This window comes from Vidua chalybeata, chromosome 1 (assembly GCF_026979565.1).
Source record: "Vidua chalybeata isolate OUT-0048 chromosome 1, bVidCha1 merged haplotype, whole genome shotgun sequence".
NCBI classification, from domain to species: Eukaryota; Metazoa; Chordata; class Aves; order Passeriformes; family Viduidae; genus Vidua; species Vidua chalybeata.
The window spans coordinates 91,195,458-91,209,192 of NC_071530.1; the positions used below are offsets into that span (position 1 = coordinate 91,195,458).

Consider the following 13,735-nt stretch of genomic DNA (forward strand, 5'->3'; position numbering starts at 1 on the left):
GTTCCACCGGTTGTGTCCCCAGGGTGAACGCGGAGCAGGCTGGAGCGGTGTGCCTTCCCGGGGGTGCTGGATCCCTCGGGGGCCAAGCAGCCTTCCGACCACCAGGAAACCGAGGGACATCGTTCCCGGGGAGGCGGCTGGCGGGCGGCAGCGGCGCAACACCCCTGAGGGACAAGCGGGGCGGTTTCCCTGCCCAGGGTACCGCTCCCCGCCCCGCTGCAGCGCCCGTGCCCGGCTCTTCCGCGCCGCGCCCCTCCGGGCTGGCCGGCGGCGGGGCGGGGAGGAGGGAGGAGCCGGCGGCGGAGGAGCCGTGCGGGCTTCCTGGCGGGGCAGCGCTGGCGGCGGGCGGGTATAGCGGCGTGGGCAGGTCCGTGAGAACTTCGCGAGTCTGCCCGGGGCGGAGGCGCGCCCGAGTCCGTGAGACGGCAGCCGCCGCCCGCTCGCCATGGCCGGCCGCCTCGGCCGCGGGATGTGCTGGGGCAAGCGGGGCCGGGGCTGCCGGGGGGAGGGCGCGCTGCTCGCCCTGGGGCTGCTGGCCGCCCTCGGCTTCCTCGTGTGGCGGCACGGCCCGCCGCCCCGCCACGCCGCCCGCCGCGCCCCGCCGCAGCCGCCGTCCCCCGACTCCGAGCTGCTGCGGCGGCCGGTGTACGCCAAGCCGGCCCTGGACCCGGGGGCGCTGGGGGAACTGGGCCGGGCGGTGAGGCTGGAGCTGAGCCCGGCCGAGAAGCGCCGCCAGGAGGAGAGCATCCGCCGGCACCAGATCAATATCTACCTGAGCGACCGCATCTCGCTGCACCGCCGCCTGCCCGAGCGCTGGCACCCGCTGTGAGTACCGCCGAAGGCAGGTGGGGCCGGGGCAGAGGAGCCGTGCCTGCCTCTGCTGTGGCTCAGAGCCTATCCGGCAAACTGCAGTGTCTGCTGGCAGCGGTCAGCTCGAGGTAGTCGTGTCTCTGTCGAGTACCTCTCGCTCAGGAGCGTGGAGGCTTTTGGAAACTTTCCTATCCCAAACTCTTGGATCACAGCGTTCGCTCTCAGACTTAAGTCGATTGGTGACTTTGCCAGGCTGCCGCACCTACACAAAGCAGTACAAAATCGCGTGTCGGTGGTGCGTGTACAGGTTATTTTCCCCCGTAGCCCTGGTAGTGTGCTTTCAGTCCTCAAGCTACGCTGCATTGCCGTGTTTCTCCTGCTGCTGTCCCCTCCTGCTGCTACTGGGCAGCAGCATACTTTTTCAGTCACTCCCAGCTTTACAAATGTTACACTTCCCAGACTTCAGCTGTGCATTGTATTCAAATGTCTTAAGACACACAGTTTAAAAGAGCAGTTTTACCAGGAATGTGCTAGAAATGGTGTTCACAAAGGTGGGTAATGGCATTCTGAAGTGGGACTGTGCCTGATCCGGGATGCATGGTTGCTGGGACAAGGTGCATTTACAAATTACATTTACAGTTATGACACCAGTGGCAGATAATGGCATAGGCAATTGTAAACGAAGGGTTAGATAATGTTAGATGAGGTGGCTCTAGTTTACAGGCAATGGCTCAGTGCAGCTATGAAGCCAATGTGGTGCAACAGGTCTGACTGTTGTGCCCTTGTGCAAATACTCCGTGTGGCACCGTCTTGGGCTCTCCTGTGAGTGAGCTGCCGGCTGGTGATTGGAAGGGCTAGCCAATTAAGGCGATATGCTAGCCATCACAGGGGATGGGATAGACTGCTACTGACTCCTCATTTCTGTTTCACTTGAGTGTGGCTTCAGCTGGTTCATTTCATTGCAACAGGTTTGTATGATATGGTAGCAAAAAGCTGTGGAAAAAGCAGGGCTCTGCCTCTCCTGTGCATTCACTTCATGCCCGTGTGTCCTGCCCAATGTTTCACCAACTCTAATTGTAAGTGCTGAATCTAAAACATGAATCTTATGATGGCTTTCAAAAAGTTGCAGTGCAAATGCAAGGCCTTTTCGTGAAAAGTTTGAGCCTGACACTAGGCTTGTTTTAGTTATTATTCCCCTCTTATCAGCAGTCTGTAGACCATATGTCAAAAAGGACCATTTTAGTTTCATTTCCGTGGGAAGAATTAATTATTTCAATGAGTTATTTTGGGCTTCTGCTATTTCTCTATGACAGGGTGTTAGAAGAAATGGAAGGTCACAGTTGTTGAATAGGAGACATTATAGGTGGGTGTGGGTGACTATTCTAGAAATGAAAATTAATTTAAATAGATTTTGCTACAACAGCAGACCCTTTTTGATTCGAATATATGGATGCTGAAATGACAAAATATATCCGAACCAAAAGAATCACAGAAGCATCAGTGACATAATCTCAGAGAAAATTGCTTTCTGAAGCTGAGGCTGTATTGTACTGTTGGCAGGTGCTTCATGACTTTGTGCACAGTTAAATCTAAATTGTAGCAAAAATGTCACAGAGCATCTGTCCAACTCACACAGCAAATGTAAAAAACTTTCCCAAAGGCAATTTTGCAATGAAGTGTTAACTCCTTCTCTCAAGAAGGAAGACCATGTAAAAGATTAAAGTAAAAAAAAAAAAAAAAATTGAAAAACATATCACCAAGCCCACAGCCATAGAAAATGCATTGCACTTTGTTCCAAGATTAGAGGTTATACAGTTCAAAATCTTGAGTCTAGAGGAAATCTTATTTATATATAATTTTTTTTTTATTTTAAGGTGGGTAATGCTTGCCTATTTATGACCTTTAATTAACATTTTGGTGATGGGTGAGGCTCCAATGATGGGAAATAAGTAGTAATGGTAAATGGCAGCTAGACTTCAGCGGTCCACCAAAATCATGCAAAGGCTAAATTTTAGATGTGATCAGTGAAACAACTTTAGTACCAGAAGATGACAAATGCACCATTTTTTTGGTGGATTCCCAGAAGAGAACCAGAGAACTGTGTGCTGGCAAGCCTTGGATCTTTTCCAGGCATGTTATCTGTGAACTGTGGTAAGGGAAAGAATTAGTAACAGATGTGAGGGTGTGATCTATTGAGAAAGTCAACAAGGCTTTTGTCAAGGATGACGCGTCTCACAAATCTGTGAGTTCTTTGAAGGTTGTAATTATATGGATAAAGAAGTGTGTTGTTACTTGATGAGTTCCTTAAACAACTGTGAAATAATGTGGAAATTCCTTGCATTTATAAATAACTGAATAGAAGCTGTGAAGCATTTTTTTTTTGGTGTGTTTTTTTTTCAGTTTTTTTGTTTGGTTAGTTTTGGTTTTTGTTTATTTTAAGGAGTGAAGATAAAGTCCCACAGAAATCTGTGTTGGACTCAGTGCAGTTCCACTTACAGCCTGGCTTTCATAAAGAAGTGACTTTCATAAAAAAAAGTGGCTTTTCATAAAGAAGATTTTACAGGTCTTCCAGGTGGCCTGCTGGAAGTGTACCTCCTGCAGGATTCCTGCAATACATGGTTGATGCATGAAAACAGATGAAACAAATTCTGCCACCTCCCTGTTCCAAAAATCCATTTCCTGTAAAGCATAGTCCATCCACTAGAAAATTTAAACCAAATATTCAGGAGATATTGGCAGATACTATGCTTGGAGACTCTGTTCTGGGCTATGGGCTTTTGGTCTGTTTCAGCATATTCTTGTGTGTGTGGAGGCAATCGGGAAATTTTAGATACCAAAAAAATGAGAGAATAAAAGGGAAACTGAGACAACATTACCACCACCTGATGTCCCAACGCTCATTTTGATGTTAATGTCCTCCCACACTGATCAATGAACCCGCTATCTGTGTGTGAATTGGTGAAAACATTTTAATCCAATGAAAACAAGAGTTTTGCTAAAGAGAGTGTCTGAACCAGTAAGGTGTTAAATGTGATATGCAAAATGATTGCACAAATGGAAACAACAGTTTTGCTAATAAGATAGAGAGTGTCTGAACCAGTAAGGTGTTAAATGTGATATGCAAAATGATTGCACAAGGTGTTGCTGTGTCAGAAATTCATGCCAAAAATCTTTTCCTATTGCTGCATGTTGTACATCCTGGACCTGCCATGGGAACAGAAGTGTGGCAGGTATTTGCTAATATCTGTGTCTGGTAATACTGTTCAGGAAGAGAAGCATAGTTTGGCTGAGATTACTCTCTCAAATAATGTATGCATTGATGATATTTGACTATGAATCCAGGAAGTTTCCAATATAGATATTTCTCCTACTAATATATTCCTGATAATGAAAATATTCAGAAAGTTGTAATTCCTTCTTGTTCCCACCACTATAACTTGCTTTTTGGGATAAGTGATTCTGTTTCAATTGACCTGCAGACCCAAAAAACTTGACAACTACAATTGTTTCCTTTAAACAATTTCTGCTTCCTTTAACTGTCTAAGCTTGACATCAGCAACTGATAATGTGTTTCATCACACAGTCATTGTTTATTTTATTGAAAGTATACATATAGACAAACAAACATGATGTATAAATAATCTATTAAAATGTCCATTTGGAAGAATCTTATGGATAAGAATGTATGTTACTAAATGATGATACGGTTTGTACAAGGCTAGAAGTGAAATAAGCCATAGGGTCAGAGAAGGATGGAGGTTGGAAGGAAACTTTGGGGTGTCTAGTCCAGCATTGAAGCCTCCAAGGATGGAGATTCAACAACGTTTGAACACCTCTTTAAATGCAACATCACTGCCACAGTGATTTATTTTTATTTTTGTCCCCTGATTGTAAGTTTGTCTGGATGGCCCAGCTTGTCTTCCCAACATCTACCCTTCATTTCTTGAGTTTGTACTCATAAAGGGAGCAACAATTATAGGAGGTTTAAAACCATCAAGTGTCTTCTGTCAGACTTTAACTTACTGAGGGCCCTGTTGGGTCTGATGCCCTGTAAGTGGGTGTGATGAGCCTAGGCCATGGGGTTTGGCTGCTGCTGCTGCTTCTCTGCCTTCTTCCCTCTGCAATAACACGTCTGTATTGTGTCCCATGGGGCTTCTCGTTGTGTGCTTGTTTTACAGGGCTGTAGGGCTAGGCAGAAAACTGATATGTTCTCTTAGCCTTTTACAGCTTATTACAATGTGTAAGAAATACATTTCCAGTTTTTCTACTTGGGTTCTTTCAGATTAAGTGCTATTTTCAAGCACTGTTTCAGATTTTAGACATTTTATTTTTTTTTTCTTTCTATATCACAGTAGGGATGCATTGCTCACTTATTTTGGGGATAGTTTCTGTAAAAGCACACAAGTTGCGTTTCAGCTGACTCTTGGTACAAAAGGAGCAAGTCAGGACTAGGCACCTTTGTGCTGACTCAGCATTTCATGCTTTCTGTTTCATGGTAGAAGCCTGATTCAGCCCTTGGGGCTCATTTTATTTGTGATCACAAGGAAATGGTTTTTTAATTCTTTTCTGTCTTTCCTAAGTAGCCACAAAAGCTCCCAAAATATTGAATGTGGTCTGCATTTTTCAGCTATTAAAAAAACTTTTAAAGGTTGTTCTTTAATTCTACGTAATCTTCTGTGTTTTGGAGAGATTCTTTATATATTTTTTTTGTATACGTGTGATTTTATGTGTATGTTTAAGTGTCTGTGCATGTATTTTAAGTGTCTTTGTATAGAGAGCTAGATATACACAAATGCTCAAATTCCTCTGCCACCATCATTTATGCCTATAATTTTATTTATTTTGGGGGGAATATTATGTTTGACTTTAGCATAACAATCTTGTCCTAAGACTGTTTTGTCTTTCAATATTGTTTTTCCTGTTTGTTCCCATATTTTAATTTGTTTTGCCCAGAGTCTCTCTTCTATGGTTTGTTTTGGTTTTTTGGGCTGTAAATAGTAAATTATACCAGGATGTTTGTCTGATAGTATCTTGCTAGCAAGTTCCAAGGATAAGCCTTGATATTAGGTTTTGGTTCCTTTTCTACTCCAAAAATCACAGCTACTCCAGCCAGGAGTTTTAACCTGATGCTGTTCTGGGAAAAGGCATAGCAGCTGAGTGTTTCCCTCCTCAGCCCACAGTGAATGTCTGCCTTCACCCAGGAGCTTCTCTTTCATCTCTTACCTAAAGGCAAAACAACTGCAGTGGGTTTTTTTGGTTTTTTTTTTGGGGTTTTTTTGTTTGTTTTTTTTTTTTTTTTTTTCAGTATATATAGGAAATAGAACTCTTTGAAGAGATGAGCTGCAGCAGCTTGACCTTTTTGGCACATCCCTTCCCTCTAAACCATCACCTGATGGTGCACCTTGTGCCCAGAGCTGATTTTGGCACAGGTGTTCCCGTGCTTTGCATCTGATCACGAGACACAGCACACTATTTCTTACAAGCTAAGGCTTTGCATTAAACACTTAGGAGTGTGTTTGGTATGGTAGTTTTGTAACACCATGGTCACTTGTTGGGTGTTAGGATTTTTTGGTTTGATTTCTGAGCTTTTCAGATAATATGCAATTGGTTACTAGTAACTATATTAATTATAATACCTTTTAGTCATTTCTTTAGTGTTAGTTGGCAGGATTTCTTTCACCTATAAACAGGCTTTAAACCTTCAAAGCAATGTTTCTCTAGAACATTTCATTTGTTCATCAGACAGTAAGTGGAGTAAAAATAATTCTTCACTATCGTTGGGGGTTTTTTTGTTTGTTTGGGGGTTTTTGGTTTTTGTTTGTTTGTTTGTTTTAATAAGAAGGCTTGCATTTTATAGCAGTACAAAATGAAGCAATGCTTCCACTATTGCTTTGATATTTCGGATTTTGTTAATTTTGTTTCCTGTCATCTGTAAAAACTCTGTCACACTCTTCATTGTCATTATGCTTTTAACAACCCCCAGCAAATATTTTCCAGAAGAGCTCACATGATTATTTTTCACCATTTTTCTTTCCAGCTTCTGGTAGACTTCCTTAACTTCCTTTGATATCTAGATTATTGCTTGGTTTCAGCTGATATAATTTTTAAGTTGAAAAAGTTCCTGGATCTGTGATTGATAGTAAGCAAAAATTGATATTTTTTTTTAATTCAAAACCTGCTTTTATTTAAACAATTATCTGTAAGGATCAAGTGCATCCACCCCTTATTTGTAGTGATGAATAAAATAGCATCTTTCAGTTATGGCTTTGCAAAATATTTTTTCTTGTCCTGAATCAAATTACTCACACTGAAGTAAGTTTTTTTAATGTAGGTGGTGGAAATAATATGTCTCTGTGGAAAGGTTAAGTATATCTCACTATCTTGGAAGAAAACTGAAAACATTTGAGCAAAATGTAACCACTGTTTCAGCTCAGCAAAATAAAAATCAAGTGGGTTTCCCCACTGTCACATGCAGAATTTCCTTCTCGTCTGTACATCCAGAATCTGGGTCAGTTAGGAACTTCTGTAGCATTTCTCTTAACAATTTGGAAATAGGAGGCACTATGGATTTCCTAAATTTGTGGATTTTAGGATACGCACTTAGTAAATTCTCTTACTTGGTCTTTCTAGACATTTTTTTCTTAATGTATTTTTAATCTATCTTAAAGAGATTTGCTTTCTGTGCCACCTCCTCCCCACCCTCTAACTTCTTAACAAATATTTTCTTCTGTTTCAGACTTAGTGTCTTTCTTTCTTGTTTCTCACAATGTTTGTATACAAGGCAGCACAGCACATTATTATCTGAAATCTTAAGACAGCTTTTGGCAGTCAGTCTTGTCAGTACCTTCTTTTCATTGGGAGAATCATTCCATAGAACATTCAATAACCTGGAAAACTATTTCACAATCAAACCAGCCTCTGTTTCCAGAGACTTGATCATATCACAGTGCTGTGGCCTGTATGGGATGCTTTCTCTAACATGGTTTGTTTCAGCAGATATAATTTAGGGAGGTTTTAGCTAGCCTGCTGGGCTGGGACAGGTGGTGAGGAAGTGTAGGCCAGCATCCTGAACTCACCTGCTTAAGTGTTCCAGCCTTGCCCCAAATATTCTGGCCATTCTGGCAGTTATCAGCAGCTTGCTGCTATGTGCATTGCCACTCACACCAAGACACACCTTTTGTAAACTCTCAACTCTCTTTCTTCAATAGTTGAACACATGGCCTATGTAGGTGTGTAAAACCAGGTGGAGCCTCTCCATGCCCAGATAAAAAAGAAAATCCCTGAACTGGCAGTTGGATCAAGGTAGTCTTATGTGAGAAAATAAATTTGGCACCAAAAGTTGGGCATTGTTTGGAGGAGATAGGAATAATGTTTATCATAACCTTTAATTCCACTGGAGATGTTGCACTTTTCTATCCCAGGCTTTGGGTGTTGCTTTTGGCTTGCGTGCTGCATTTTGTCCATAGGTTACTCTCCCACACAGAGGGGTGAAGAGTGGATGTTCAACGGTATATTCAGCCTGGAGTAAGGGACACGGCCTTGGTAACTGTGGGGTGGCTTAGAAACCAGTGCTGCCACCTGTGTCATGCTGCAGGGCTTGGGATGCTTGAGGATCGCTGTGAGGAACCCCAAGCTGCGGCTTGGGAAAAAGTAGAAAAGGGATAGAAGATCTCAGTACTGCTGTGTCCTCTGCCATGGCTTTGGGAAAGTGAGAGAAGGAGGTGCTTTCTCTTGGGTGAAGGCACTTGGCAGATTCCAATGCCCACATTGCTGCCTCTGCAGTTTATGGAGCGGGAATGAAGATAGTGAAACTAGATTGAAATGCCCATGGATGCTGCTATTCATCCCCATCAGCCTCATTTACTTACAGCCTACAACATGTCACTTTTGAGCACACCTCTTACTGAAAGAGTAGTTTAAGTTGGTGTTTTAACTGTTCAAATTAGGAAGAGGAAAGGAGGTTGTGTGATGGATCAGCATGTCTATGGCCCATCACAACAAGCCCAGCCAACCTGGTTCCTAGCCCACCATGTGAAAGCCAGCCTGAAGCAGAACCCTGGCAGTGTTTTCCAGGTGACACTGGGATGGGGCATATATGTCACATACTGTAGTCACATAAATCAAGTTAAATCAGCTTCAGCAGTGACCTGTGCTGTTTTGCACTTCTTGACAGAAGCTGTGCAATCCTGAACTTGCCTAGGGCATTCACACTGAAACTTCAAAACCAAAACTTATGCAATATACCTTCTGAAAGCATTAAATAATTTATAAGCAGTTTGTGTTCTTAACAAATCTTTGAAAACTCAGAGAACATTTCGTATTTTTTTCTTAAAATATAAGTAACAGTGCATATAGAAGATCAAATTTGGAGATTAAAAGTCTGTTTTCCCTTTCTGTATCATTGTCACAGTTGTGGTGAAAGTCTCAAGTAAAAGCATGTCAGCAACCATTCCTAATTAACTCATGGCAGTGCGCCCAGTGTGCACACATTCATGCTCTTTCCCCGTGTATAGATACACATCTCTTAGAGAAACAGCTCTTTACAAAGAAATAAATTGAGTGATTACATTAATTGACACAAATGTTCTTGAAAACAACCCATTTAATTTTGTTTAGGCATTTCCTGAGTGATGTCTCCTTAGTTTCTAATAAATAACCTATTGTAAAACTTGCTAACAGAAGAATGTGTAGTGTAGTAGAGTCCAAGGTTAATTTATTAAACTTGTCAGCTGTTTACTCTCTGTTAGACTGTGATTTAAAAATGCAATGTAAAAAAGGCAAAACAAAAAACGCACAGGAATTTGGATGTATGATGATACACTTTTACATGTTTGGCTTATTTGCATTTTGTGGACTTAGATGTTTGAGTAGAAGCTGTAGTGAAACAAAGAGGAAGGGCAGTACATAGTGAACATGGTTTTGTGTTCAGATACATACCAGCATTATTTTCTGTTTCTTCCCACTGAGAGATTTAAAGATTTTTGGATGAACACATTTAGAATTCTAAAATGTAGATGTTGTCATAGTGTAAATTGATAAGAAATGCCCGAAGACAAAGCTTTTGTTTGTTTTATGCCTGTCTTATGCCACAGTGATTGGGTAAGAGGATCCCTGGAACACCCACCCAGTGTGGCAGAAAGTGCCTGAGGTAAATGAAGGATGATGAAGAAGCAGGATGCTGCCAGAGCATTGTAGTGTCCCTCTCTGCTCCTTAGAAGATAGTTGGGGCAATCCTGGCCGTGTTTTCTCCAAGTGTCACTCTACTGTGCACAAGGCTTCTGCTTTTGCATTTTCTAATGACTCTGCAGAGAGCAGGAGTGATTGGAGGGCAGAGACTGAGCAGGTGTCACTCCTTTGTATTGCCATACCTGTTGTGGCTCTTATTCATTACATACCAGTGTTTGTCATTGAAATCATAAAACTATATGCGGTTATTTTGTTGCCTCTAGAAAGGTCTCTTGGATGTGTTGGCAACAGGTTTTTCCTTAGTGACTGATCCTGGTATCTCATAACTGTTACCAAAATCAGGTTGACTAGAGATATGTGTACTTCTCTGAAGAAGATGAGCCCACTCAACATGTACAACATGCCATTTTTAATTTAGGTAATTGTTTATTTAAAATTATAAATGACAAAATCATTACAAAACAGTAAAGTTCCTGTGATTGAATAAGATAAGGAGAATTGTGAAAGAATGTTGAACTTCAAAGACATCTGCATTTATTTTCCAGGTTTGGAAGTGTCATGCTTACAGGCAACTAATTTCCTTATGTCTGTGTTATGTTTTTACCAACCATTTGGTGGTTATGATGACTAGGTTCAAAGTGATGTATCATAGCCAGTGGTAGGGACCACATTTACCTTTAGTCAGTTAAGCAACTGTTCCATAATCAAACCTCTATAGACAAGAGGGACCCACTGAGGTCTCTTGGGCTGTGCTGAATCAATGACTTAAGGAGGGTGAGGTAAGTTGCCTTCTGGATCTGTCTTTATGGACCTGCAGAACCCTGATGATCAGCTCAAAGGTGACAGGTAGTTTTTAGGATGAATCATGTGAGATGCAATTAATTGTGTCTTAACATGATCCTCTCTATTGGAAAGGACACTGTGATGGGTTTGAGGGTGGCACTAAAGAGTGCCCTACTCAGAAGCTGAAAGCAGGTTGCAATATAGTATGCATAAATATATGTTCCCAGTGTCTGCAAAAACATATTTTGGGACTACTGTCACCAGTTGCTGTCATTTTAATGGCATACTGTAATTGATATGCATTTGTTTTTCTGAGTAATCCAAAAGTAGGAGTGAAATGATTCACTTGGAAAGTAGGAGCTGGGATACTTGGCTGACACATGGATAATAAAAGTACATTTTGAAGTTTGCAAGTATGAATACAGAAGATGGACTGCTAAGGTGCTTCTGTGGTAAACAGGAGTTGAGAAATGGAAAAGATGAGTTATGACCACTAGGCTTTAAATCAGGTTTCTTACTTGTAGTGTTTTTTTTGAATTTTTTTATATATTGTGAAGTGGTAATGTTTAATGTCCATATGCATGCCACTTAATTGTTATTCAGCAACATTGCCAAGCATTTCCATTTCAGGGATTCATTAGCTTTTTAAAGATTTTCTTATGCTATATTTTTTCCAGGATTTAAATGCTTTGGATTTGTAATCTCTCGAATGGGATTAATTTTTAGGGCTTAGTGAAACTCTTTCATTAGAGAAAGATAAGGAAAAGTTTAGCAACACTATTTGAGACTGCTAACAGTTGAGGTCTTCTAGCAATTTAGCAAGAAATATGTCTTGGAAATAGTATCTGAGATAAACATGCAAATCTGCACAGAAGTTGAATAATATGTTTTTTCTTTTTTTTTTTCTTATTTTTTGGTTTTTCTTTTTTTTTCTTTTTTTTTTTCTTTCTTTTTTGTTTTTGTTTTTGTTTTTGTTTTTGTTTTTCTAGTAAGGACATCAGGATATTGCTCAGGTCAGGGTGGCCATGCTGGCCAGCAGCCTGCCCTGCTACCATGGTAGGTCACTTCTCTGCACTCCAGTGCTGCCTTCCTCCATGGAACTGGTAAACTAAACCCATTTTTCAGTACTGGCCTCTTTCTTGACTTTGGAAAGCTAAGAAACATGTGTGCTGGTATGTCCTGAAGTAGACTGACCTTTTCCTGCAGTGTGGGGCGTGCTCAAGGAAGGAGGCAGCAATGCACAGTGAATCACAAACAGTGTGGGGATTGCCTTGCTCTATGCCAAATTATGTTTTCCATCTCCAGCATGGAATTTCAGGCAAATCCATTGAGGTCTTTCATCTATAATTAGACTTATAAGCTTCTTTAGACCTTTTGGGTTTCCTTTCTTTAAATGGAATACAGCATTATTTTTCCATGAATCTTCCTGACATATTTTTCAAAGAATGCTTTCCTGGTGTTTTTTAAAATTTATTTATATTTTCTTTCAGCTTTCTAAAATGGGTATGTAGAGATCCTATTCCAATCAAGAAATGAGCTCAAAATTACCTGGTACAAGTGACTGATATCTATGGATTTTTTTTTCCCTGGCAGTACTAAGCAAATATGTCTTTCAGTAGGCTAAATTAAATATGTATTTCTAAAATTGGATTCATACAGTGGGTTTTTCTGCATTAAAATTAAAGTTAATTAAAATGTCACTCGTCACTCCTTTTTATGTGTCAATACATGAATGTCTGGCTAAATAAATCAATTCTGTCACCAGGTGTTGGTGTGAGACAGTTTCCTCTGTGAAAGCCCCTCAGGACAAGTTACAGCCTGGAGGACAGGCATTCTTGTACTTCACTGCATCAGTGTGTATGTCTACCTACCTACCTACCTATCTATGTCTGTATGCTCAGGTGTTGTCACAGGGTGTTCCTGTCGTGCTTGAGAAGCAGCCTTTGGGTGCCTCCTTTGCCCGAGTGTCATTTGTCCTTGCTGCTTCCTCATTTTCACGTATTTATTACAGAACTACTCTACAGACTTTTTGTTTCCATTGTAAGAGTTTTGATTTTAGGCACAATCAGATTCAGATTTTTTTTTTCTTTCTGTACAACAGATCTTAATAGATACTGCCTAATCTCCAAAGAAACCTATAAGTCTCTTTTAATTGCAGATGCAGCAACCTTAAATAGTTTGTTAAAATATTCTCAATGTGCTATAGGTAAGCAGTTTGCTTCTAGTGTAATTTTCGTAGTGTTTTGGGGAATTTTTGTGCCCCTAAGTTGACCTAAGGTATTTTCCTCTCACATTTTCTACTGATCAGTTTTAATTTCCCTTTTCAGCTCCCCATAGCATATATTCTGGAGGACTTGCTGCTGTTCTGTTTTGGTAGGAGGGATGTCCTACCTACTTTGGTATCTGTTGTGATAAGTTGAAGTCTGTCCTTCTGCCCCTTACAAACTTTGGTGACTCCAGGCAATAAAAACTGCCAACATGGAATGCTCTAAGCAAAGAGAAGAAATTGTAGAAAATGCCATCGTTATTTTAAAATTCTTCTAAATCAGGGGATTCTTTTAAGAATTTATACATTTGGCTCAGCTATAACTTTCTTGGCATCCTTATGTTCATTTAGGGAAGTTCATATATATATTTATAGGAAATACATTCTGGAGCTTAATCCAAAGGTTTGCAAACTTTCTGGCTCTCCATAGAGCCAAAACCATGAATTTCTATATCTGTTTTAGGTTTCCGTGGATTTCACTATTAGATTTTGCCAGCTGTGTGGTCTCTCCAAATTCTGCTTCAGTGTACATACATTTCAGTTTTGTTGCTGGTTGTTTGGTTTGGGTTTTTTTCTCTTTATATGTTGCTGTTCCTTCATAGTCATATTTTTACTGTCTAGCACTTGTTCTGTTTTCCAAAGCAACAGTTATCGCTAGTTTATGTTACTGTTTTTACTGCACTTAGGTTT

General features: G+C 41.0%; 1 protein-coding gene across 1 annotated transcript in view; it reads left to right on the forward strand.

Moving 5' to 3' along the window:
- The first annotated feature begins 445 nt into the window (after positions 1-445).
- The window catches only part of GALNT12 (polypeptide N-acetylgalactosaminyltransferase 12), a 46,469-nt gene continuing 33,179 nt past the window's right edge, over positions 446-13,735 (forward strand). Inside the window, exon 1 of the mRNA XM_053944189.1 lies at positions 446-825. Coding sequence (XP_053800164.1) covers positions 446-825 — 380 coding nt within the window. The remainder of the gene's footprint in view (positions 826-13,735) is intronic.